This window comes from Triturus cristatus, chromosome 12 (genome assembly GCF_964204655.1).
Source record: "Triturus cristatus chromosome 12, aTriCri1.1, whole genome shotgun sequence".
NCBI classification, from domain to species: Eukaryota; Metazoa; Chordata; class Amphibia; order Caudata; family Salamandridae; genus Triturus; species Triturus cristatus.
Window position 1 is genome coordinate 95,144,786 of NC_140595.1, and position 27,023 is coordinate 95,171,808.

The following is a 27,023-nucleotide window of genomic DNA, read 5'->3' on the forward strand; positions in this document are numbered from 1 at the left end:
AAAAAGCTACAGTGCCTCTTAATACTGGCAGAGATGTTAGACTTACTCAAACGACATTTGCAAGTGGATTAAAGATTCGATAGATGACCTCCCGCTCAACAGTCAATAAGAAGAGCAATTGAAGGAGCTTAGTTTTTCTCTACTGAGCTTCATGTTGTACTTTGTACAAGCCTGCCCTGAAGAAGGCTCACTATGCCGGAGGCAGCCTTTTATGGTTTTAGAAGTAAAGTGACTTGAGTCTGAGCAGGCATTTCTCATAAGTCTCTGATAAGATTTGTGACATCATTGCACACGTTGTGCTAGTGCTTTGCCAGCCAGTCTTAAAAAAAACAAATTGTGCATTATGTTTCGGACACTGCTGGATACTCACCAGAAAGCAACTACGTCTACATACTTGCAGAATATCCTTTACAAACACTTCTATCTTAGAGAAAGAGTCCCCTCCGTGCTTTTATCACACCTATATGGTTCTCTTGATTCGCATCTATGGCAGAGGATGGCTCAGTACTACGACAGGTGGCTGCTAATGTATAGTTAGCAATGTGAGAACTTCAAAGTGCTAAACAGTACTCTTTTGGCATGTTGGACGACTTGAAGGCGATCCCTTCTTTGCATGCCATTTTGGGTCAGAGAGCAAAGTGCTAAACCAGTGCCCAAAACTAACCACATGAGCTAAGTGCAGTACCTTTTACGGGCCAAGCGCTGTACTTCTTCCCTCCGTAATGTAATGTCCGTTTCAAATCAGCAGAAACCATAACAAAAAGTATTCTTCATTTTTGCTTTCATACGAAATATGGCACCAAAATACTAATTAGTCTATGAGGTTAAACCCTACATATTAAAGGCAAAACATTTAATAGATTATACATGCAGGTATGTTTCATAAACTCTTCAACTGCAACCCAGCAGCCTGAAAATGCTATAAACCTAGAGATACTTTGTATTCCGGACTTCTTGACAGATCGTAAATTCTTTATCACTGTACAGATGGTGGCCATATTGGATTGAGGCAGCCATCTTCGATAATCTTACTGTCCCTGCTCTAAAAGAGCTCAAGTATGAGATTTCTTTTGTGTTTAAAAAATCAGTTTACGGTTGGTGGTGGGAGGGATGGCCGCATTCATTTTTGTCCATGGACAGTCCCATTCTTCTGCCTGTGGCAGGGCCCTAGGCAGCCTGCAGTTTCCCTGCAGAAGCTTATTTTGATGGCTGCCTGCATCCGACGGACTGAGAAACAGTGGTCTCCTCCCACCTGCTTCAAAGATGCAGATATACGGGTGGCACATAACAGAGCGCGGGATGGCCTACATACCGCGGCCTGAAGAGCTACCAGGGCGTAGCTGGTGAGGTTCCAAATGATTGGTGCGCTGAGACAGAGGTGATAGGAGAAATCTCAAGGTAAGAGTGGGACAACTAGAGCCATACCACACATAAGATGGCACCTTTGGAGGTCCAGACATGGAAGAAGTTACTTTGCTTCACCAGTGAGCAAACATCGACCTGAAACCGATGACACGATCAAGAGCAGGATCTGTGGTGGTGGTGTTCCTGTGCTTTAGCACAGCGCCTGTGGGGGTGAGTGACTTGTTCTACATTACTGAATTTCTACAGAGTGACTATTTCCAAGTCGCTTCGGAGGCACACTTATTCCCTTTCATGCTGTACTTGAATATTAGTGGGGAAGTATTATTAGACTGCGGTAAGAGGAAGCAAGATTTCTCCAAACCCAAGATAAAGTCTTTCGGTAAGGAGAACGATGAAGTTTTAGAAAAAGTCAGAGAATTTTTGCGAAGATCACAGTCCATCAGTGAGCTGCGGCCCAATAAACCAGAAAAACAACAGTGATTGAAGCTGCAATAGAACAAAAGTGAATATTAAAGTGAAAACCTGCCTGTTAAAATATGATTCATGAAGTTTGAGCAGCAGGTGGTGGTGCGACATTAGTAGCTATACAAGATCTGCAAGCCTTTAGAGGTAATATTATGGAAAGGATTATTAGAATGGATCCGCAGATAGACAGATTGGACAACCTGAGGAGAGAATCCTTCCATCATACTCTGGGGATCCCAAACCAATTCCAGCGGGTTATTTTAGGAGCTGAACTTCTTAAGGTGTTGGTATTCTGACCGAGCAACAATTTGTGCACATTATTTATCCTCTCCCCTGAAGGCAGAAGAATCCTGATGCAACAACAGGAGGGACGTTTATAGTAGTGCTGGCATCCCCTAAACGGAGAGACAACGTTTTGACAGTGGTCCATCCTAGTGGCAACCGCCTCCTTCTCTTCTCATCCCAGATACCCTGGTCAGGAAGAAATCATTCATGAAATTAAATGCCAACTGGTGGCAAAGGGACTGATTGCTACTGTACACAGGCTGCCTGGCATGTCTGAGGGTGAAAATGGAGGGGAGCAATTGTGTTTCATTTGCTGGGTAGTTTACTTTTGTTTATGCTTCTGTTTCCTTTCCCCTTCTTCAAGGACCTGTTTGAATATGATTTGTGTCATGCTGAAGCATTAAGCAGTAGCGTCTGTCGATCTATCTATCCATCTATCTATCTATCTATCTATCCTCAAATAATTTTTAAAGTGACTATAGTAAGAAGAAATTGACCGTTAATAAGTAACTTTTTAAACTAAAAAACACACAGAAATTCACTAGTTACAATTTTCTGAGCCAGATAGAATTTGTGTTCCCACTATGCTCTGCTTGGGATCTCACAGACTGCATCACTGATGACATGTTCAATGACATTGTTGATGACATCACCAATAACATCTCAGATGACAACACTGGACATGGTGGGAGCACAAGATCTAGTTAGCTCGGTATACTATAAGTAGTGAATTTCAGTGTTTTCAGTTTAAAATGTTACATTTCAATTGACGGTTTCAGCTAACTGTAAAAAAAAGTTTGTTTTTTCCAGTGAAATTCGGAGGTTTTTATAATGTAAAGTAAGATGATATTACCATACCCAACTAGAACGTCACTTTAACCTCAGCTTTCTCCGTGAATTTCTAGGATTTTTAAAATGTAAAATAAGATCTTATTACCAAACCACATATGCGGTGTGGGATTCAGCACAGGACCTGGCCCTGCGCAACTATCAGGAGGGCCACTCTACCATTACAAAGATTTATTCAACTCCTGTTTTGTACCCGGTATGTCCAAATTAGATAATTCAATGAAGAAATCGCTGGTTAAAGGATTCTGCCAGAGTACAAAACCAATATCTAGATGTTGTTACGCTGATATTTGTTTCTCAAGCTTTTGTGGTGGAGATGCTATTTAGTACAGGCCATGCCTCAAAAAAGGCACAAGGGTCTGCTTGTTTCACTGGGTATATCAAAGTTTCGCTCAGCTGAAAAATGCCGACTGTCTCATACTACATATGAAGGTAGCCATTAAAGCAATCTTATCTGCAAGAAGAGGGCTGTGTCAATCGCCAAATCTTCCTCTACAAACTGCTTCAAGACTGTGAAAATGAGTAATTAACCACATAAGGCAATGTTCCACTATCAACTAACAAACCAAGGCTTTTCAGTGGACTGAAGCAGTGGTAGGGTACCACTCAATCCGCGCAGAGGAAAGTTGGTGTCCGAGAAAGGCAATGCCAGTTTCAGTCCTACTTCAGACATTTCAATACAATTTATAACCACAGATCCTAGTTTAGACTCTGGATTACTGTAGAGTCAGCCATTTGGGCCACACCCAGTGAGATCAACAGTTGTTGTCATGTAGGTCTTGTTCCACCCAAAGGTGCATGTTCTCTTCTATATTGCTATCTTCCGCCAACAGTCCCCTTACCCAAGTGCATCAGGTTCATGCTACCCAACAGACAAAGAAATACAGATCAGTTCTTCCCACACACCACTAAGCCATTTGAGAAAGAAAGCATATCAATTGCTTTCCAGATTTTCTACCTATTGGTAGTAAACTCTGAAGAGGTACATGTCTGTGCCCTTCATTGTGATGACTTATTTAGAAGAGGGGTGTTGGGACATTGTTATCCCTGTCACTCAGGTCCTCAGAAGCACCTTTTTCAGGATGCACAAAAGAGAAGATGGCGGCATTCAGCCATCAACAACTGGAGATTACTACATTCTTTTTTGTATACCATCATTTCAAGATGGGTGGCTCATTTCTTCTCAGAAGTATCCTTTAAAAGCTGATTGCAAGGCGTTGTCGAATATCAAAGATGTTTCTCTCCTCTTGGTTTATCCATCCATGGCTATGTTTCCTAAGGAGCCATGAAGTTGCACAGGTAAGCTTATTCTTTGGCCTAAGTTGTGCTTGACTTCTATCTTACTTATATGTTTCACTTATCCTTGGCTTATAAATTATTTTATTGAAAAGATGTCTCATCCGTCAACATCCAATGAACCAAATGTATTCTGCTGGCAGCTCTCCTATCAATATTCCAGGACTTACGAATGCACTCCAGTAATACAATACCAAAGCTTCCTTGAGATGAAGAGAAGTAAGCAAAGAGAGTTGTTTTGCTAGTGCTGTCCCACTCTTGAGTTCTTTAGACACATTGGCCTGGTCAGTTACACATCTAAGCATTAAGGTAATGTGCTCTGGCAAAGCAAACTCAAAAGTGGAGAAATACAGTGGTTGCTTTAATAATGTCCTGCATATAACGGAAAGTGCAATAACAGAGTTGGCAGCAGCTTTTATCGACTGTGAGGCATAAAAAGGTGACATATGGTAGTCTGCATGACAGAATAATCATTTCATCTGCTTGCACATGACTTCTCAATGTCAGAATGAATATTTCACTGCGCCCAACCTTCTAAAGAACAGGGTTGGATTTCGATGGTGCGGAAAATGGCAAGATTTCCACCTAAAATATCAACCATTTGAGAAGCAAAGGACACAGTGGTGATACAAACGGACATATAGTTTTGGCAACATTGTCCAGAATGCTAAATTTGAGTTGGAGGGTGCTCCAGAACTTGGAGTTCAATTCAATAGCAGATGCTATATCAAGACAGAGAGACTTCAGACTCCGGTGGTTTTAAACATTTCTGCTTGAATATGTGTGGAGTTTGGCTTTTGTAGACCTGACTTTTGCAGACCTGACCTCTTTGGAAACAGATTTAAGCAACTATCACACTCATTCATTTGAAATTCACACCACAATGCAGAGTTGTTTCTGCAGGTTTAGTGCAAGGGACTTCTTCAGGACTTTGCCTCTATTTATAATTCTACTGATACTGTCCGAGGCAGTGCAACTATGCTTTGTATAACTGCAATTTGGCAAACGCATGAACGAATGATTGTGCAGAAAAAGTTTCTTAATACAGATTAAGAGGGCCACTTTTCTCTTAACACTAGTGCCCAGTTCCATGTGCTGTGGCAACGTTTGGGGTATCCATAGCTTCCCTGACCCTCCAGATGAAATTTAGCAACTACTCAGGAACTCGTGGAACCCGGGAATTGGAATAATGTGGGGCTGGTCAAGATTGGCTATTTGATTCACAAGAGAGGATCTGAATGGCTTTCTCACCTCTTTGTCCTCTTTGTGCGATCCAGCAATTTCTTTACCAACAGGATAAAACTGGAGCAGGTTATGCTCCGCCAACCAAGGTGCGTCCAACAGCTTTAGTCAGAAATCTTTTCAGAAAGATACACACTTTGTTAATAAGCTGGACCACCGAACAGAAGACTCCGCAGAAGCTATGCCTTCATATTAGAAACAATTTGGGAAGTGCAAAACCAAAAACATGAAGATACAAAACTCCTGCACACCAGAAGGCACAACATGCCATCAGTGTAGCACCAAACCGAATGTGCAACATCCTTTTTACATAGATATGCAATCAAAGCCCCACACAGTAAACTTAACTTAATTATATTATGAAGGCGACTTAATTGAATGGCCCCGGCTGTGGCTCTGTGAGCTAGACAATAGATATGTAACATTATTTCAGTGCTTTGATTCAGGTTTGTGAGACATGCACATGTGCTGAGACTTTACAAGGAGCGACAACAAAGGACATGCATTAAACTACACCTGAAAAGATATATTCAGCAAGAGAGTATAAGAACAAGATGCCACAGGTCTTTCACCACTGGGCTTACTTGTTTCAAAAGTGACAAGAACATATTAATTATAAAGTGTTATCAGCCTATGGCCTGTTTAAAATGTGAATGTTCTCTTGGTGTCCTGGATCAAACCTAAACTTTAATCTAACTTTAATTTATATCAAGCCAAGTCAGAAGTGTACCCCCTTCACGAGTCCACCTGCAAGTTAGCGGACAGCATTGTCAGTGTACTGCAATTATAAAGAACCAACACAAGTGTTTAACTCAGACAAAACCATGAATGTAAGTTCTTACAAAAAAGTACCCTCTGAACGCGTTGTATTATTGCATCTAAATTTGTATAACTATTTCTTCCCATTGTTCCTGTTTGAGTCTGCCACAGTAATGTGGCTAAATCTTTCCAGCAGGGCCTCGGCAGTCAGTTTGGGGAGCCCCTTGTCGAGTGGGGAACCCTCCACCAGGCTATTCATTGGTGTGGGGGGCAGGATAACGTCATCTTCCAGTGAGGCGTCATCCATTTGTGTCCGACAGCCGGTAAAGTAAGCTTTGTACCGCTGGCTGTCATCCAGGCAGGTCTCGGATGAATCAGCAAATTCCTCTCCGTCTTCATCGTCCAGGCCCAGTTCCCCAGCACCATGGTTTCGGCAGCTCCAGTTGATATTAGGCTGACATTTTGTAGTTGTTGTAGGGTGGCTACCATCCAGTACAGCCTGCTGCTTTGCTGCTGCCAATGCTTCTTTTCTCTCTCTTTCCCGCAAGAAGGTTTTGATAATTGGCAAGACTTTCTTACGTGAGGCAACAGTATTACCTTGCTGGTATGCCTGGAGATCTTTGAAGGGGCTGTACAGCGGCGTGAGCCTCAGTTCAGGGTCTTCAGCCTGTTCCAATACTCTGCAAACCTGGGGTGGAAAAGCACAAAACAGAAGAATGAACTGGAAGGATGGCAAGGCTGTTTAACCAGACAACAGGTTAGCGATAGTCTGCAACAGTAGCTCAAAGAGGATTCAACCTAGAAGGAACTTTGCAGACCCTAACTACATGTTTCTGACCACTCTGACATGGTGAGAAAGGAACGGATTCAAAAGCCTGTTGGCCAACTGGGCATTAGTTGAACCCCATATCCCACACCCCATGCTCACCTTGCATTGCCTACAATGAACGTCTTACAGCCTGAATTGGTGAATTTAACTCGTAACACATGCCATTATATATGCGGAAGGATTATCGCAAGCAAGGTTAAGGACTCTGTTCTTCTGCCACACTAGACACAAAACAAATACTTTTTCAGCAATTTCTTGATTGTTGATGCAAATATGAAAAATCCGTAAGAAAACAATTTTTTTATGCACAAAGATAACCTTAAGTCTTTTTGACTATTCTTTAATGTTTTTTGGACCGCCACCGTATGAGCACATTCCAGAGCACAATTAGTTTTCTTTATGCTTAAGTCCTCCTTTCTGATGTCAAAACAACAAATGTCCATTGAGGTCCTTTCGTTTTCTTGCTCCCAGCTCCATGCAGATAAGAAGAGAAACACACCGCTGGGATCCTCCTAGCAGAGGTTGTATGCCAGTGTATTTTCAAGGCTGGGACAGAACTTCCTGTTCTATTGAGTCAGAGGAGATTGGTCCCATACTTGCCACACATCAGACTACACTGTATCACAGAGGAGCGTGGATCCTATGGAAGCATTAATATGTGAAGTTCCACCCAAAACTTGAAGACTAGTGCAGAACGGCAGTATAGTAAAGTTTGAAAAGGCGGGCAATCCTTCCCTCCAAAGATTGGAAGAAAAACAATAGCACACGTCTCCCTTTGAAACTACCTTCACAGAGGGTTTGTCCACATTAGGGTGTCAGAAAGTAAACAAGTGAAATGATGTCACCCTCACATGCACACCATTTTTGTAGTATTCATGGACAGCATGGAATGAGTGTAATGCTAACTACCAGAAGTTGGCTACTTTTTTTTACTTGAAAGCATTACATTCGGGTACAGTGGTGCCCAAAGTCATTCGTGTTTGTGTGTGCTGCCACCTAGACTAGCTACTTGTACTCACTTGTGTCAGCAAACCAATAATGGACTAACACATAGGGAAATATCCCTGCTCCCTATTGCAACCAACTGATTTGTAACATCCCGAATGCACCGCCCTGTAGGAGAGACGTCTTTGCCTGGCACAACTACAGTCCAAGAGCAAAGTTTGCGTCTGCGCTACAAGCTGTTCAAAAATAAATACTGTATGTAACTCTATTGAATTGAATTACACTTGGGTGCTAATATAAACAGTTGACAAAATTATTCTGGAATGAAGCTACACAGACTCACACAGTGAAAGGCAAGCAGTAATCAGGTTTTAAAGACAATATATTTACAGGGCGGTGGCCTTAGAGGGTGGCAATGTGGAAGGAAGCAGGGCAAAGGGCTGAGTGTCTTGAATATCATGAGCCTGGGTACTGTAGTACAAGAAGGATGGTTCGATGGTCAAATCGGTACTTCGCACGGCAAGAGGTGGCTCTAAGTTGGTTACAGATGGATCTATAGAGAACTCATCCAAGTGGCTTGAAGGATCAGAACGAGGAGCACCCAAGGGTTTTTACTAAGGTATGAGGGGAGGTCGGGTGAGACTCGAGGGTGGATTTTGGTGCATAAGACCAGAGTTAAGGAGTTAATGTGTGGAGAATCCTTTTCAAGACAAAATTTGAGTAGCACGTTCTGTGCCCAGTATTGGCAGAAATCTATCCGATCTGGGGATAAATCGAATCACAACCTCTGTATTTACAGTATTTCTGTCATAAACCAGTTTCCCCTCGTCAATTGTTGCTTGTGACTTAATAAAAAAAAGGTCTCAGAAGCGCCTGCTTTGTATCCAGGGATGATAGACTTGTATAGGCACATGGAAAAATGTTACAGAAATATAATAGGATTATGTCTCCATTGGAGGAAAAATATTGTGTGCTACTGTTCATATTTGAAACCAACAACTTATCACATTTAAAAACAAATCTTTTGGGACTTTTCCTGCCAGCTCATCCTCCACCACGCTTTGTATAGTCCTACATGCCAGGTGCCGCTGATTGTTTGTACCTCTTGATTTGTTTCTCTGCTCTCGTGCAGCCCCTTGCAAAGTGGAATCTGTGCTGAGGAGACTGGTCTTTAGGGAGCTAAAACTGTAAACTGACTACTGGCGCTGGAAGAAGATCTGCTTGATGGAATTTGGCTATATGGCGATAATTACTAGGGCGCTATCACAATGCCTACAAGTTGTGTGCAGCGGGATCCTCCAGCATTGGTGTCACCATTACTCTGACTTCGTGGTACATCTAATGTGCAGTGAGTTCACTGATGCAGGTAGAATTCGCTTTACTGTAAGGCCAGTTGCCAAGAGACTTTGCCACATTAGGAGCCTGGTATGGCTATGTATGTGAAGGTGTCCATAGGACTCTGAAGGGAGCGGAGCTAAATCAGCAGCTGTTTTAAGAATAAATTAGCAGAGACAATGCTCAGACTGTTGTGTGCCAATTCCATAGTTCAATGTGGATTTTCGCAGAGAACCTTGTGAGGCCCACAACAGGATTAGGACTTTGCCACGTTCAAGACCTGCAGTGTGAGTGATCGGTCCTCTGATTCGTTGTGCGAGCTTGTTCTTTCTTTGGAACTGTCAAGGGGGAGGGGGGGGGGGGGCACTAGACCATAGTCACCCAAATTCTGAAACACAGGAGCCAAACCATGACAGATACAGAATGGTGCTTGTGCTACAAGTCGCTCATAATGGTTGTATTCCAAAGCATTTTATATTGCAGCGGTCCACTGATGTTGTTTACATGTGTCTCATAGCTAGGAAGTGGGTATTGCTGTGGACAGAGTGTGTGGTATGTAGTGACATCTGGTTATTTAGAGATAATTTCTCCAACCATATTGATAAAATGTGCTTCTATCCTATCCTTTCTGTAATTTTCTGTCTAAATATAAGACCAAAGAAGCTGCTTCCTGTGAGATGAGAAAGTTCGGCATCTTGTCTAACCATCCCGCTTCCCATTTGAAGTTTTGAGTTTGGAAAGCATTTACTCACTCTTTTTTATTCATTTTAAAAAGAAACAGATAAAGTGGGTGAAGTGAGAGCTTACTGCATAGATTTACAGGGATCTAAAACGACTCTTCTGACAGCAGGAATGAAATTTATCAAACTGATTTACAAATTTGTATTTCCTGCAGAAGTGAACTAAGGTAAAAGGTAAAGAGGATTTTGATAGTGGTAAAATATTTGGTGTGGGGGGTTGTTGATTGGAGTAAACCACGTAACAGAAAGGACTCTGAATTTGTTCTGCAGTAACTGGTCCATAGACGCTTTTCACAAGTTCTTTTATAGCTGCAGATACATCTGACACGCTTGCTTCAGAACTCAGGGAGGCAGACACAATTGTGACTTTGTGCCCTGGTGACACAACATGGCCCGATGACTGGCATAATGCAATGTGGCATGTCGTCTGGCGCTAGGAGTCTGAATGCATGCGTGTCTCACAGTACAAAGACGCCTTGAAAGATAAATGGCACCAGGAAAAAGGCTGAAGCCATTTGTAGGAAAAATAATCTTGTCTGGTTTTGCAGAAGGAACACAACTTGTGCAACCTCATGTGAAGGATTGCACTGGACACAATAACTTGTGCTGTGCCTTGGTAAGGGTTATGACTCGAGAGGTGTCTTATGTGGGTAGTGAAATGACCTTTGCATTGTGTTACATTGGGTACACCTCGCATGAGATGTCTTGCACAAGGGAAACAAATGTGCAGTGTGTGAATGACACAATGTGTGGTGTCTTGTCTGCAGTATCCAAGTAGAATGTCACACGTGGCCCTTGCTAGTCAACACAATCAATGCAAGTGTTTTCTGCTGGGGGCTTTGCATTTGATGCCCAGTGCAGGGAATGTAAAAAGACAAAACAAAAAGGATCTGATAGTAATGGATTACCTGAAACTCTGTCGGATATGGACATAACTGGGCCCACAAGAGATAAAGGACAGTGATTACCCCTCTGAATCCACTGGCTCTGTCCTCCGACAGCTGCTGTTGAACAGGATTCTAAGAAAGCGTCACTCAAACAAGGAGGAAACACAACAGACATATCTTCTTACCTGTGATCACAATTATATCCAAGAGAAGATGATCCTGCGAGAGAGGCCTGCAAGCTGTACCTGCAACGGCGCAGAACGCTCGCGTGTCTCGAGCAACAAAGGGTGAACTTCTGACCATGGTAATGAGTGACAGTCAAACTACAACTACAGCACTGAGCTAGTGTTTGTCAATACAAACGTTTTGATGCCAAGATCTACGGGAGACTTTTGCAGTTCAATTTTAGGAACCCAAATTTTGCAAAGAAGATGTACAAATTACTACAATTTAATATTGGAATTACGTCTCGCAACCAAGTTTTGCAGAGTAGCTTGGTTCATTACTGATCAACAACTTTAGGGTGAAAGGTCTAAACAGCCTAAACCAGACTTCTCCAACTAGTAGCTTGTGAGCTACTGATAGCTCTACAGCTACCTAGAAGGGTCTCCCCTGTGTGCAGCTCAGCCAACTAAATTAGAAGCTTTTGTTTGGTTCAATTAATTAAAGTATATCAGATTTGCAAAGCTTGTATCTGAGATGAAAATACATGCATTGTCAGAACCTATAAGCTGATGTATGGAGAATAATGGTTGAATTTCCAAAATATAGTTAAAGCTGATATTTGAGTGAAAAATCATGCAGCATTGGGTAGATTTATTAATATGATGGCCTTGGTGCCAAGAGCATAGTCGCTATGGCTTTTATGTGTTACCGATGTAGAGGTATTCCATATGGACAAAGCTTTTTTATATTACTGTAGGCAACCACTCTTGATGAACTGAGATGACCACTGCTTGCGTTTTGCATTTGGTGGCTACTAATTTGATCATGTCTGATGTGGTCACTATTACAACACTAATAATATTAGTAGCTCTGGATGATTTTAATTCAATATAAGTAGCTTCTATCAAAAAAAAGGTTGGAGACTCCTGGCCTAACATCTGGCCGGGGCCTAAAACCCTAGAGCCTTTGCACTGCCTGCCTGGGGACTGCTCATAATACAGACTCATCAGAATATTATTTATTTGTATAGTGCAGATTTTCTGCCAAAGGCTTCCTGGCCTCACTGAAAAGTACACACCAGTGTGGAATGGAATGGGATCTAGAAAGCCTCATTACCACAGTCATTACTGAAGATTTTAAAGTATTTTAAACTTAAAAAGAAAAATAAGAGCCTCATTACCCATCACCCCAAAAATTCCCATTATTTCCCCATTCAGGTAATTCTCGGGAAATAAGGAATGCGGAAATAACAGGAATTACATGTTTCTGTGGAAAGCCATGAGGGATCAGCATTTTCACTCACGGCCATCCACTGGTTTTAATATAGAGATTTCAACTGCTTTCAGCAGCCTAATTCTAAGTGTGAAACGCCACAACTGTAGGCGCTCATAACGAGGAGCTAAGTTGTTACGGAGGTTGCTGTTCTCACATAGAAGACCACGAGGAAGCCCAACCTCCAGCATACATGGCCCTAAAAGAAGGGAGTCTATAAGTCTTTTGGGTGGATTGGATTATTTTGCCAGGGATAAACAGATCGAGTTCTCCAGAATTAAGGAGCATCTCATTTGCTAAAAGGCCAGTTTTATAAAATTGTGTAATTCCTAATGCATCTGCTCTCTTCTGGAAACCAGTGTAGATCTGATGGCTTGGAGAAATGCACTTAAATCTGGATACATCTGAAAGCAGTCTAGCTTGGTTGCAAACTTTACACAATTATTTTCATACAGATGTCCGCAAATGCAAGCTCTGGCAAAGGTTTACCAATGAACTGCCCTCTTCTGTGGTACTCACCAGTTCGCGTAGATGCCCGTCAGGACTGTATACTGCTAGCTGCCTTTGCGGCTCACCCTGGTCACCGTAAGCGATGGCCATGCCAACCCATACATTGTATCCATGTGTTTGACAGAAACTTGAAAGCTCCTGTTGCAGATCAGGTGGTTTTAGGAAGACCTACAAAAACAAACTGAAATCAGCAAACACTGTGTGATGAGCTATTCAACTGCGCAGGTCTTTGTTGTACATTCGGGTAACCGGACAACTTTTCTATGAATGCTTCAGAAGTTGATGGCCCAGGTGTTTTTGGGTGCATGGTAGGTTGGATGTTAAGGCAACAGATGGTCCTGATTTATTTTCTGAGGGGAAGGAGACAGTAATGCTGGAAGGGCCGTGTTATGAGTATTGGTGGGTTAGAGTGTTGGAGGAAGAGGCAGATTTCGAATTGTTTCATGAATGTCTATAGGTCAGGTCACTGGGAAACAGCTGCAGTTTGAGCTTTTTCAAGATGGCTGGTATGGTGGGTGTTTGTAGGAAAAGGGTTTTGAGATCGTATTGTGGAGGACTGGATGCTGACAGAATAGTACAGCCTTCATTTGCTTTTTGAAGGCTTGAAGGTTGCTTTTTCGAATTAAGGCCTGCCTACTAGTAGTACCCAGACCTACATTTGCTGGGGGGCCGGAGTATCAGCAAATGGCTGTGCGCGAAAAGTATTTATTAGGTATCAAAGGGAGAGTGAGAATTAGAGAGCTAGTCCTTATCCCCTGGGTTAATATATTAAATCAACGAGAACTAGTCTATCAAGACGTGATATGAGACTCGAAACTGTATGTTGTTAGTGATAAAAAGTAGTCTTTTTTCTTTTTATGAAGCCCTCACCCACCAACCTAGTTCGTGGCATGCTTCATCGTCGGGCCCACCTAGTGACACTGAATGTGTCCCGGGTGTGCTACAACGCCTGTATTACAGCGGAGCAGGTATATTACGGAGTGTGCTGTGATAGTGACGTGCAAGTGAAGTTTAAAAACTGTCCAGTGGTCCCATTACCCAAAGGGATTATCTTTAATGTTTGGGCCTCTGGCAGTAGTAAAAGCAAGGCAATGGATGTAGGTGGGTGGTCTACATGTTTTAGCCAGGCCTTAGTGTTAACTGGCTTTCCTTAGGACCTAGAAATGTACATGAAAAGTGTGATCTATGCTCACTATTGTGTGTAGATCGAAAAATGTGTTGCACACGCTAAGGTGCCTTATTTGTGAGAAGGGGGTTCCTTCTCAAAACATTCACTAGCGATCAGCTGTAAATGCCCCATGAGATTCCGGCAGGGGTTCTGGCTTACATGAATGCACAATGTGCGTGAAAAGTCACATTGCAAACAGTGGCTGTAAACTGTACACTGACCTTTCATGACCTGCCTTTTATTTCATGATGTGGCCGGTGTACTGACAGGTCACACCACAAAATAGTCAGTTGTGAGTGACTGCAGGTTGCTATTTATGAACCTCTGTAAATGGCTACAAAAACGATGAATAGTGGCCCACAAGAAACAGCAGCCCTGCTTTCGCATTCCAAAACATGAAACATATATTTTTAAAGCAGCACATGTTCCTTAAAGGAAAATAGCGAAAGATTCCCGTATGAAAAGACATTAGGAGGAACATTTAGTGGTATCCTAGAACACTGCCTGCTACCCACCGGGACGCCCAATATAATTCTCAAAGAGGAGGCTATCGAACAGGAACAAATCCCCCTTTATAAATTAGTTACAACCCCTTTTCGAATCGCAAAAAGGGTGTATATAAAAAAAACCCAAAAGAAAACATTTTGCAGTTGCATACTCTTATTTAGCGAACTAATTGCATTCACACCATCAAAAGCATCCCCTGGAACAGCGCTAGGGGAAGGCAACATTAAGCTTTATTCTCACGCCCACGTTGAACTCAGTACTGGGAGCTGCTGGGGAACAGCAAAGCACCCACAGAAGAAACATCCACCTCAAGAGTCACGTAGATGGCACTGATAGCGAGACTGATCTCCCGACTCTTCAACGCTTTCAGGTCCTTTCGTAGCACCTGTTCAGTGGTGAGACCTAAAACAAAAAAACACACATGTTCGAGGATGGTTAACCGGTATCTGTTTCATGGGCACCAAAGCAGGTGCACGAGATATTCAGGTGTCAAGGACATCTATCAGTGCCCAAGCACCTTGAAACGGGGTTCAGTCTTGCAGAAGACAGCTAGCGTGCCTGGACTATCAGCAAATACCTTATTTATAATCAGACAAACAGCGGCACAGCATACAATGGAAACAGTACCTCTCACATCAAACTTGGCTTTCTGAAGCTGGTCAAAGATGACATCCCTCCTTTGGAGATTGGGAAACCTGGACTCCAAAAGAGTAACGTATTCTGTGTCCTTAGGGGTCACTTTCCCAGCAGCCGGCGCCATATTAACACAGTCCAGGACGATTGTCCCTTGAAATAAACACAAAGAAAGACTATTTCATTCCATGCTTACAAGTCCATATTTGCATGCTCTAAGACACAGATCAGGAAGAAATTGTGGCAATTAAATATGAAATCCTATAGTTTTATTTTAAAAAATAAAGGAATTTAGCATAGGGCTGTAATAAAATGATTTCTGTGCTCATGCACAGAAAGCAAAATTAAGACATCTTTAAGGTAAATGGAGGTGATATTGCCACAATGCCGAATCTAAATATTAGCATGACATTGTTCCATCCTTCTCCACCTCTGTATGTTACCATTTCACTGTTATTCACAGAATGTATTACAGTGGCAAAATATAAAAAATTTCTTACAGAAACAATTCACTCATACATCAATAAATACATTTTAAATAAGAAATAAAGTTGCAGGGCCATAAAATGAAATGTTTTTCAATTGTAGCGAGAAACCGTATCGGGATAAATTGTTAACATTATTCCTGTAAAACCTCCCCGCAAACGAAATCTCGACTATCGCGAAAATCGTGAATGAAACAATCACTTGTGGACATTCAGTCCAGAAAATTTGCTGCTGGGAACAAGATTCTGTTCTGATGAGAACTCTTTAGGTAGTTAGTACCGGAGGGAGTTAGTTTGAGAACTGTGATATGACTGACCTCGAAACATCCTGGTGAATCGGCTACAATCCCTGGAAACCTAGGTGCTTGACCGCAATTAAGGTGTTTCTCCTTTGCACATACCTCTCCTGCTTACCACTCTGCTGGGGTGATATTGTACATTTTCTGAGTCATTTCTAAATTGAATTCTGGGCAGAGCTTGCCCTTGATGGGATCGCGCCCTGCACAGGATGAAGTTTGGCACCCTTGCCTTATGCTAGTGAATAAAATAAGGCAATCAAGGAGGTCCCTTTTGTGTTCACAGGTCAGTCCCTGTCTGTTTACTTCAGAGCAGTGACTGGCCTCTGAACACAAACATCTGCACAACTCCACCAGCTCACTCCTTACACCCACAACTTAGCTCTCTAACAGTGGTGCCAAGCCGTCTGTTGGGAGGGAGGGCATGGTTGTGTGACAACATTAAGGCAGGGATTCAGTGCCAGATGGGAGGCGAAAGAAAGCAGCCGACAGTGTTAAGAACAGAACATGCAACACGTTTAACAAAACTTAAATCACTGTGCTTTAAACTTTGGACAGAATAATTGGTGTCAAGTGAGAAAGGCGATACTTTCTGCATAACCTTAATCCAGACAGTTCTTTTTACCCCTCTGAAGATTGACACCCTGGGCCCAGCTCGACCATGCCACAAGCTGGCCCTAAATTCTGAGGTCCAGTAAATGGCCTACTCACAATAAAGGACACACATGAGGCTCCTCCCAGTCTTCTGAGAGTCTTACGTCTACTCTGAGCCACACCCTGTCTGGCCCAAATATGGGATGCACCCATTTGGGCACTGGTGTCAGCGGAAACCCAGATTACATGAAATTAGAGACCAATGGAGAATGGGTGATGGAAGCACTTTTGACCTTAAGTCTTAAGATTGTTGGATGAGATGCTGATTTTCCATTGTGTACAGGTGCCTAATTTGCCACATTAAACATACTTTCCCAAAAACATTTTTATACTTTCCTTCACAATAGTTATGCTAAGTAAGGAAGTGCTTGGAAGGCGCACAGCCGTGTCTCTTCCTTGTCCACCATGACATTGTAGTATACTTTCAATCTACTTGCAAGGTACATAAGTTGATAAATTGCTTTAATATGTGCATGCAAAAAATAGTCTTGACGTATAAAAATTATATATCGAAAACACCACAAATGTTCATGAAGACACTGCATTCACATTAATAGCTCAAACTGAAATACTTCTTTGAACTGGGCTTGCCCCAACAGAGCATCAAACGAGCCACCCACCGCTACTTGAGTCGCAAAGTACACAATTACTAATAATTGTACAGTGGAGACAAAGGATCAGGCTGGTAAAGATGTGATGATGATAAACTTGTGTCTCCCCACCTAATACTCTAGATTTGCACACAATAATGCCACATGAAAGTGTCTACAGTAAAGAAGAATTAGTACGCACCACAGAATAAAATGGAGTGATTACGTGGGTGCCGCAGACAAACGCTGTGCAATCAGCATGGGCTACAAAAGAGGCAAGCGGCTAAAAGTTTGAATCACAGGTCCCATTCAGTGGTAGAACTACAAGCATTTGCGTAAATCTCCCAACTGCATTACAACCTTACGGAACATTTTGTAGAAGCCTTACTGGTTTTGGCATATCTCAATGCTGGATATAAAGCATTCTTTGAGCTGATTTGAGTAATTTTAGCATGCAAAACAATTTCCTAGCCAAGCCATGTTGTGAATTTTCTCTCCCTACAGTCAGTTGCACAAATTACCCAATGCCAAATCTTATTAAATGACCAATTAAGCCAATGTACAACATGCCTACCATGCAACAACGATGCCACCTGCGTGTCCAGGAGGTGTGGTGCTCCTTTGAAGATCTTCTCTGCCACTAGCGTGGTGCACGATCCCACCGGCTCTACAGTGACTTTGCAAGCGGGCGAGGCCTTTAGTTCCAGGGCGTGATGGTCGATCACCTCCGTCACAGCCTCTTCCAGGGATTCATCCACCCTTTTGAAATACAAATACATGCATTTCTTTCATTTACAACAGGCATGACATTGTGAGTGGTATCGGAGGCAATTACAGACCATCACTGTTAGCAATAAAATATGAGGGCAGTCAGAACATCAGTGCCTACCATGACAATGCTATCCACTGTATGGCCGACTCTAATCATGAAATGCCTGCCAAAGCCATTGACATAATTGACAACGTCTTCTATGACATCACTGACAATGTCATCCATTGCAATGCCCTCCATGAACTCACTGACTATGATGTCTAAGAAATGAAGCGCTGGATGGCACCATCCAGGAGATACAACGCTATCCAGGAGATCATGGCTAAGGCCACCCAATACATTAGAGAAAAGGAAATGTCACAATGAAATCACGCCAGTTAAAAATGTGTAATATTTATGAACAACAATTCAATTAACATAAATGAACACATTATAAAATGAAAAAAGTAAATAATTGAACATTTATGTAAGAACTGCTTCGTAAACAGCCATGTATCAGAGAAAATAATTTCTCAGATTATAACATTATGGTTTCAAGGTCAATTTCAGTAAAAACATTAATTATTAAACCCAGCCTACATTACTTTGACTGATGTAACAATGGTCTTCTGATGTTTCAACTTAAATGGGTTCTACTTCTTTTTACTTAAGTACTCAACCTCAGCAAAGCTCTACACAGCGAGGCTCTAAACTCATGGCTGTGACAACGCTGAAAATGTACCCAAGGCTCAGTGTAAATCAATCCCATGCTTATAGTAAATAGACCCAAGGCTCGTGGTAAATCTACACAAACCTCATCGTAAAGAGTTACACGGCTCGCTGTATCACGACCCAACACCTACGGTAATTCGTCTCAGGGCTCGCTGTAAATCAACCAATATTTACCGCAAATTGACCCAAGGCTCATAGTAAATGGATACAAGGCACACCCAGGGTAAATCAACTCACTGGTCATGGTAAACTGGCCCAGAGTTCAGGATAAATGAATCCAACGCTCAAATGTACATTGAGCCAGGGCCCTGGATCCAAGGTTCTACGTATTTTGACCCAAAGGCTCATGGTAAAAGGATCACCACTTATCGACGCAAGGATTATAGTAATCGACGCAGGGGCCACTGTAATTTGACCTAGGCTCACTCTGAATTGACCAAGGGGTGAGAGTACATCGACCCAAGGCTCAAGGTAAATCTATCACATTTTTTTAGTGCATTTAAGAGGCCTCTGGAGGAAAATCAATGCCATTTTAAAGAGGTCACCTGTGAGTGTACCAGTGTCTTTATCCAAAGGGTTCTTGTGATCTCTCACCTTAAGAGATGCCCAGGGACCAGAAGTGGTCTGTTAGGTGATCTTATGGTAGGAATAGCACTGAGATCTATAACAAACTGATGGAAACAGGCAAACACACTAAGCTATCAGTGGAGGTGGAGCAGGGATTACAAATGGAGATGACTACAATACAAGCCCATCCATATTTCTGGAATACAGAAATAACTGAATACATGACCGTCCCATATCAGATAATGCAGAAACCCATTCCACTTGTCAATATCATAATAGGTAGGTGTCCAGAAACTCCAGCTGCCCTTATATGACTTTATTGCCCTCTCCATTCCCCATCCTGCATTTCTTCAACTTTGTTTTTTGTTTGCACCTATTAGCGAGGATCACGGAGTCTCTGGCCTTTGATCAACTAAGGGTTAATTTGCCGGTGAGACGTTTAGTTCTGTGCATGTCCAATTAGAAGTTCCATTTCTTTTACAATTTTTTTCCCTCCTAAATTGCTTATTGTATGAGCAACCATTAAACTTGGAGGACAAAAATCAGGCTTAGTATATTAGACTTCTTTTAATCTCCACTATTATTTGTTCAAAAATATTGATTGCACATTGTTTGATGACGCTCTGTTCTTCACACTGGGTACCACCAAGCTTAACACATACAAATGTGTGTAAGAAAAACTGGCAGGCTTTTTCTATTAGGCACCAAAGATCTGATACACCATTCAAACACTCATCCAACTTGGGCATTCCCTCCCCAACTTTAGGTAGAAGGCAAAGATCTTCCTCTTTAGAAGTAGATACATTAAATGCTTACCTCGTATGGGTTCAAAGAAAAGCATTTATCTTAAAGGAAGTCCTGTTTTCATTCACACTGCGCCACATACTCTTTCTTCCCTTGCACAGCGCTATGTGGCTTTACATTAAAATGTAGATGCTTACACTGGTGGATCTAATTTGTATCGTCTAAAATCTATAAACAGAATTAAGTGAATTAAGCATATAAAATTCGGAATCCGAAGCAAAATTAATCTACTGATGGCATTAGTGATGTTTTATTGGTTTTGGACACCTCGGAGTTGGGTCTGGGGCACACTCCTCACCTGGGTAACACATTGTGATCTACCAGTGTGAGCGAGAGGAGGCCGGCCTCGTGAAGCATGTGCAGGTCAACCTCATCCCGGAAGATCAGCAGTTCGTCGCGGATCCCACTCTCTCTCAGGAGGAACGTGCCCTCGCTTCGCAAGGGGTAGTCTGAACGGGGGATGTTGAGCACCGGAATGAAGGCCAAGTTTGTCTCTGAAGAAGTCTGTGACGACAGGAGTGAACAAAGAAAATCAAAAAAGCACCTTGAGAGACATAACCAATAGCCATTTTATGGTTCATCTTCTAAACTCAGTAAGCCAGCATTAAAAAGTTATGGATCTGCTGCAGAGATCTATGTGGAACTCCTAGGTCCCAGGTTTGATACAGCGCTCCCTAGCTAACTTCGTATGATACAATAACCTATACGTATATACATTCAACATCCAGTCAGGCGTAGCCTTTTATCCTTCTTAAAGTAATGAAATATGAAGTTTGGGCTCAGTCTCAATACCAATTAGAGGCAAGTGTTTAATATCATAACCACAGTCATATTTTCTTATCATAATAATGCGGTACATTAGCATCTTAACTCTAGAGGTGTCCATGCCACTGCGCCCCAAATACTCAGAAAGCCAGCCTTACTGATGGTACAGCAGCAAGCTGGATACCGGTCTTTGGAGCAGTGCAGGTTTGGGAGAGTGCAGGTTTTGGGGTGTGCAGGTTTTGGGGTGTGCAGGTTTAGGAGAGCCAGGCGGGAAAAGGCTAAGGCTTGGGCGAGCCCGTCCTCAGGAATGGGCATGTTCAGGGAAATAGTCTAACCAGACTGAAGACTCAGTAGAGAGCAGGCCAGTCTACCTCAGTCTGGAGGGAAGTGAAGGCACAAGAGAGGAAATATAGTCATGGGAACGATGACACACAGCAGCTCAGAGGGTTCACTTATACTTTCTTGTTCTAGTCTCGCCTCTATAGAGGTCCGCAGTGTATCCACGCTTTAGCTGTTTCAGGTTCATATGGTATATTTATACCAAGGAGAAGGCCTCACTGTCCTGTTAAGTGACTCCCTGCTTAAGCAGGAGAAAATATAGGGTACAATGAAAGGGAGTCCAAAAACTCCAGGTGCAAGAGAAGTTTGCACAAATAATGTGGCTGTCAAAGTTATGTGTTGAGCTCTGGGAGGCTTTTTAAAATTATTCCTGTTGTCATACTATCATGTCAGGAGTTAAGAAACAGCAAATGCTGGACTAGTGGCACCTACCTTTGCTAGAAAGTAAGCCAGCGTGATCGCCGACACCATGGAATCGAGGTCACAGGCTTCATTCCCCAGAACAACGTGCACCCCCAGGCTCTCCCGGTTACTCTCCTGAAATTAAAAAGCAGCGTAAAACCAAATGGGAATAAAGATTATCGCACTGGTAGTCAGGTAGGCAAAAGGTTTTTTTTGGGGGTTTTTTTTTAAATAGCTGCCCTGTACCCAAGTTGTCTGATAAAACACAGAAACACAGCTGGATACAGTATATGCTCATGCGCAAACACATGGTCAACAGGGAAAAACAGGCTCAAAACTAGTCCTGATTCCCAAGCTAATCAGTAGAATGTATATTCCCCAGTACAGCATCTCTCTGTTACCTGTCCACACTCCTCCTGCAGATAACACCTTTGTTACTAGAGCGTGGCCCCTCAACTACTCCATGCCACTGCCGCTAGCCCACATATCTATCCTTAGGCCACTGATACTGAATACGGCGACTACTTACTTTCTTCTACTCTGCACTGTGTGATGAGGTGCCTTTGTTGTGGAGTAATGTGACATCCATGTTGACTACGTTTGCTCATTTAAATTTTTTTTTTTTACAAAAAATACACTTAGCATCCATTAGTGGAATAATCTAGAGCTATATCTAGGTCATCAACCTGATTTAAAACCCTAATGCACTTGTAATAAGGCAGATGGGCTATCCGTTAATGGGAATACAGCACTATACAAATCTAACAGGCCATAAGGCACTGCCCACTACAAGTACTGCTTGCTAGTATTGCTGTGCTGTACTGTACAGAGTTTATAAATACTGTTCAATATAAATAGACTCAAAGCATACCACAACTATAATAAAACAATCTTCCACTCAGGAGAATAGGGAATGTAAAGTGCTATAAATCGCCAAGTACCATCACCTTCACTGTGATAGAACAGAACATTTTACTTTATACGTTGGAAATCACAAAACCTTACCCATGTTGCTACAAGCACGCTTTATGCTGTGTAGGAAAATACTGTGGTAATCTTTTTCATCAACTGCACATTGCTGAAGGTTTTAAGTCTAGTTACAGAACTACATCTCTCGGATGTAGCAGACTTTTTGTTAATACAATGACTGGTCCCTTTCTTTATCAGCTATATATCAACAGTGGATACCTGTCAGCTTTTTATTGGAATATATGACAAATCTTTAATAAATGTTCAAAACTAGTACGACAGTCACTTCAGCTGCTGTCTGGAAAGTGTTGGGGTGATTCATCAGGTAGTGGCTGAGCAAAGGGGGGTCCCAAAATGTGTACACCCACTCACACAGCAACTCATAAACCTATAAATCCTCTCACACACCCATACAGCCACGTACACATCCAATCACAGACCCACACAGCCACTCATACAACCATACATCCACTCACACATCCATTCACACACCCACTCAGACTCACACAACCAGTCACACCCACTCACAGACCCATACACGCCTACTCACAGACCCACACAAACCTACTCACAGACCCACACACCCCTACTCACAGACCCACGCACCCACTCACTCAGCCGCTAATGAACACTCACTCAAAGACCCACACACCCATACAGCCACTCACACCCACACAACCACTCACACAGACATTTACATACCCACCAATATACCCATACAGTCACTCACACAGCTACTGAAACACCCACACAGCCACTCACACACCAATTGACACACATAGAGCCACTGACACACCCACTGTGTTAAATGTGTTATTCCAAAAGTTACAGGGATGTTATAGTTAGAAAATAGCATTAAAAAACAGTAGAAATGCACTGAAAAAAAGCAAAGGTTACAGGGACGTTATAGTTAGAAAATAGAATATTTAAAAACCTTAGAAATTCACACACAAAAACAAAGGTTACAGGGCAGTTATAGTTAGGTTCAGATTTTACACACACACAAAACCATAGAAATTTAGCAGGTAAGAGTTATCTCAAGTAACTATAACATGTGCCCTAAGGTAACTATAACTCGCACCCTCACCATGCACTGCTAATTACATCAATCATGACATCTTCTATGACATCATTGATATCACTGCAACATTTGCTGTAAAATTATTGATGAGAAAACAGTGCATGGCGGGGGTGCGAGTAATACCTTAGGGCACGAGTTCTAGTTACTCGAGGATAACTACTGAATTTCTATGGTTCTGTGTGTTTAAAATCTGGCCTTAAGTATAACATGGCTGTAACCTTTGGTTTGTCAGTGAATATATATTAATTCACTAAGAACACAGCACATACTTTTCCAGGTTTTAGTGGATAAACGAAGAAGAGCAGACAGCACTTATTTACTGTACACACACCACGTAGCAAATGCTCCTTTATATATAGAATATCAGTTACCTATTTTCTGGGTGGCTTGTAAGAAAGTAGTTTTATATATGATGATATGGAGCTAAATCTGCATTGGCTGCAAAGAAGAACAGAACGACCCCCTAAAGTGGGCGTTTCCCACCATACTGTAACACGCTTTCTAATTTTTTTGATAGGTTACGCTAAATATATGTGACTATCTTTGAAAACGATTTTCATCACCCCCCAGAAGAATAAAATGTTTCTTGGAATTTTCTCACATGACATATGTTCCTTCTTTGACATCTCATCTTCCTGAATGATACTTTCATTGATAATAACCAGGGCACAAGTCCTATAAAAAGAAGTGGGGAGACGACAATATGCAAATCACGTCACGAAGTAGCGCTATAAAAGAAATAAAATATAGTGCTATTTTAATTATTTGTGTAAATTCTGGGACAGACTAACTCATCTGACAGTCTTACAGTGTCTGCGTTTATATACAGGGACAGAACAAAGGCAAAAGCATGCCTCTCTTAAGTACCTGTGAAGAGAAGGCAAGCTGTGTGCCTTTGTTTCCCTCTATGGCATTTACATTTAAATGTAAGGTTCCAGGCAGCCTGCATATACAAACAAAAGGAGGCCGGATGGCCACTTAACTTTGGCCTAGCTGGAGGTGAAACAAGCATTTGCAATGCAATAGGTCTCGCATTGATGCGAGTTTGAGCTATTGACATTGTAAATAACACTGCCTTTTATTTAGGTTTTTAAAAAGAAAACAAAAATAAAAGGCATTATTATTTGCAAATGTCAATAGTTCAAACTCACGTCAATGTGAGAACTATGGCATTGCAATTGCTTGTTAACTTCTCGTCTTCAAGCCGGAAGTCAGGCGCTCTTGCCCGGGACGTGGGTGGGGCCTACTCCGGAAAAAACAGAAACCTGCGTGCTGTGCTAACGCGGGGCTCCCATGTTGAAGGGAGAGCCTCGCGGTGGCGGCTGGAGTGAAGAGAAGCCCCGGGTCCCAGGAGGGGGCCCGGGTGAAGAATGCTGCGGCCGAGGATGACCACAGCAGCGCGGGGCTCCCAGGAGTGCTGCAGCCGCGAGGAGGAGCCCCCCCCCCGAAGAGCAGCCCAGTGAGTTAAGAAGGGCTGGCGGGGGCTCCGTGTGGGCTATTGTTGCTCAGAATTGCAAAAGTACACTTTGCGCCAACAATAGCCCACACGGAGCCTCCAACGGGGCTGGCATGTTATCGGAAGCGGGACAGGAGATGTGCACATCGCGTGTGTGCACGTGCGTGTTCACGTGCGCGTACACCGGCTCAAATCCGCCAAAAGCCTTGGGCGTGCCCATCTCCTGTCCCACTTCCGAGGCAAGTCAGCAACAATAGATCTCGCTGGCAGACAGCAGCGCTTCGCGCTGCATTCGCAGGCGAGACCTAAAAAGGCTCCCTCGCTGCCTGCACCTTGCTGCTGGGAATGGAAAGCAGGCAACGTGTAGGTGCTGCTGAACGTGTCCCAGTGTCTGAAAATTACACTGGGACAAGTTCAGCAAATTTCTGTGGGGCTCAACTTCTTGACAGGGGGGACGGCGTCCACCCAGTGAAAAGAGTGGGGGGACGCCGTATACCTGCGTGTACCCCCGACTCGAGCCCTAATAACTATCTCGCAGAATAATGATTTCAACCAAATTAAATATGAAACGCCTCAACTCACGTGTACTTTTTAATATAAACCCAAAGTACAACCTACAGGCTTTTTCAATACTGACTTTTAAAGTCTTTACTCGCCACAACACTTTGGCTGATTAAGTGCGATTTAAATTGCAGTTACTGGCAAACAGTAATACCACTAGATGGCGCCCTTGCCCCATAGAAAATTAGAACAACGGATTACAGTTACCTCTATGTAAGAAACGTATCTAAAAACATCTATTCCGTGTTAGGCTGTTCTTGTGCTGGGTAATTTATGCGTTACCACTACTGACGTCTTTACTATGCATTGGCACTGATAAAGCTAACGTGTGGATTTAATGCAGTGAAGAACAGAGAGACACACACCATACAAGGTGGGTGCTGGAGGGTCACGGCAATCTCAGACACATCCATTCTAAAGTCTGTGGTGTCTGTTCTTTGGCGCCCTGAGCTCTTGGAGGGGGTTTGAAGTGGGGCAGGTTGTTTTGGATTTGAGTGAGGCAACGTGCTTATCTGCAGCCGTGCTATATTTTAAGATGGGGCAGTGTTTAATTTCGTAACATATGTTTAAATGTATATTTTCTACAAATAATTTTACACCATGCATTAACTATAACTGTACCTCATGGTATCAAATGTTTCTGCTGAATTAGAAAGGGGTCCTTTTTAGGGTCGAGCCTGCGAGAGTAGGCACTAGCGTATGCTTCTCCCTTGTGAGACACTGTTGTTAATAACAAGCATTAAAAATGCAATAGGTCTTGCCTTTTATTAAGTTAAAGCCATTTGCTTTGTAATGGTTTTGTATAGCAAAGCAAATGGCTTTAACTTAATGAAAGGCAAGACCTATTGCATTTTCAATGCTTGTTTCTAACACCAATTGTGAAATTTACGTCAATGTGTCATGCATTTGGCTCTGAAAGTCTAACTTTGTTACATTGAACTTCAAAATGTTCCACTAAATTCACCCCCCCCCCTTTAAATCAAAAAACCAGGCCAATCCCCCCCAGACACTGGCGATCTGAAGCGAGGGGTGGTTGTTGGCGCTAGTTAGCGAGGATGACCTGGTGAGGATGGCAGAGACGCGGGAAATGCTAGATGAAGGGAAACACCTGAATGGGCGCACAGACTGGTCTGACGAAGACCTCATTAGTGGCGGTGAGGACTGCTCACTGGTAGTGAGCAAGAAGCACAAGAGGGTGGTTACATTACTGAGATGCAACTGTCGGCGGCAAGGAACCTGATTAGGTAAATCCATGAGAAAAGTGCATTGCCGGTGACGAGGAATCGCTTCAGAGATCACAAAATGTCAAGCAGCCCTGT

The 27,023-nt window shown here is 42.6% G+C and overlaps 1 protein-coding gene across 1 annotated transcript in view; it reads right to left on the minus strand.

Moving 5' to 3' along the window:
- Positions 1 to 1,107: 1,107 nt before the first annotated feature.
- The window catches only part of PRUNE1 (prune exopolyphosphatase 1), a 64,453-nt gene continuing 38,537 nt past the window's right edge, over positions 1,108 to 27,023 (minus strand). The window contains exons 2-8 of the mRNA XM_085639064.1: positions 21,668 to 21,772; positions 20,430 to 20,635; positions 17,852 to 18,036; positions 15,247 to 15,405; positions 14,927 to 15,021; positions 12,954 to 13,112; positions 1,108 to 6,949 (exon numbers count right to left, since the gene is read on the minus strand). Of these exons, the coding sequence (XP_085495190.1) occupies positions 6,395 to 6,949; positions 12,954 to 13,112; positions 14,927 to 15,021; positions 15,247 to 15,405; positions 17,852 to 18,036; positions 20,430 to 20,635; positions 21,668 to 21,772 (1,464 nt within the window). The 3' untranslated portion in view covers positions 1,108 to 6,394. The remainder of the gene's footprint in view (positions 6,950 to 12,953; positions 13,113 to 14,926; positions 15,022 to 15,246; positions 15,406 to 17,851; positions 18,037 to 20,429; positions 20,636 to 21,667; positions 21,773 to 27,023) is intronic.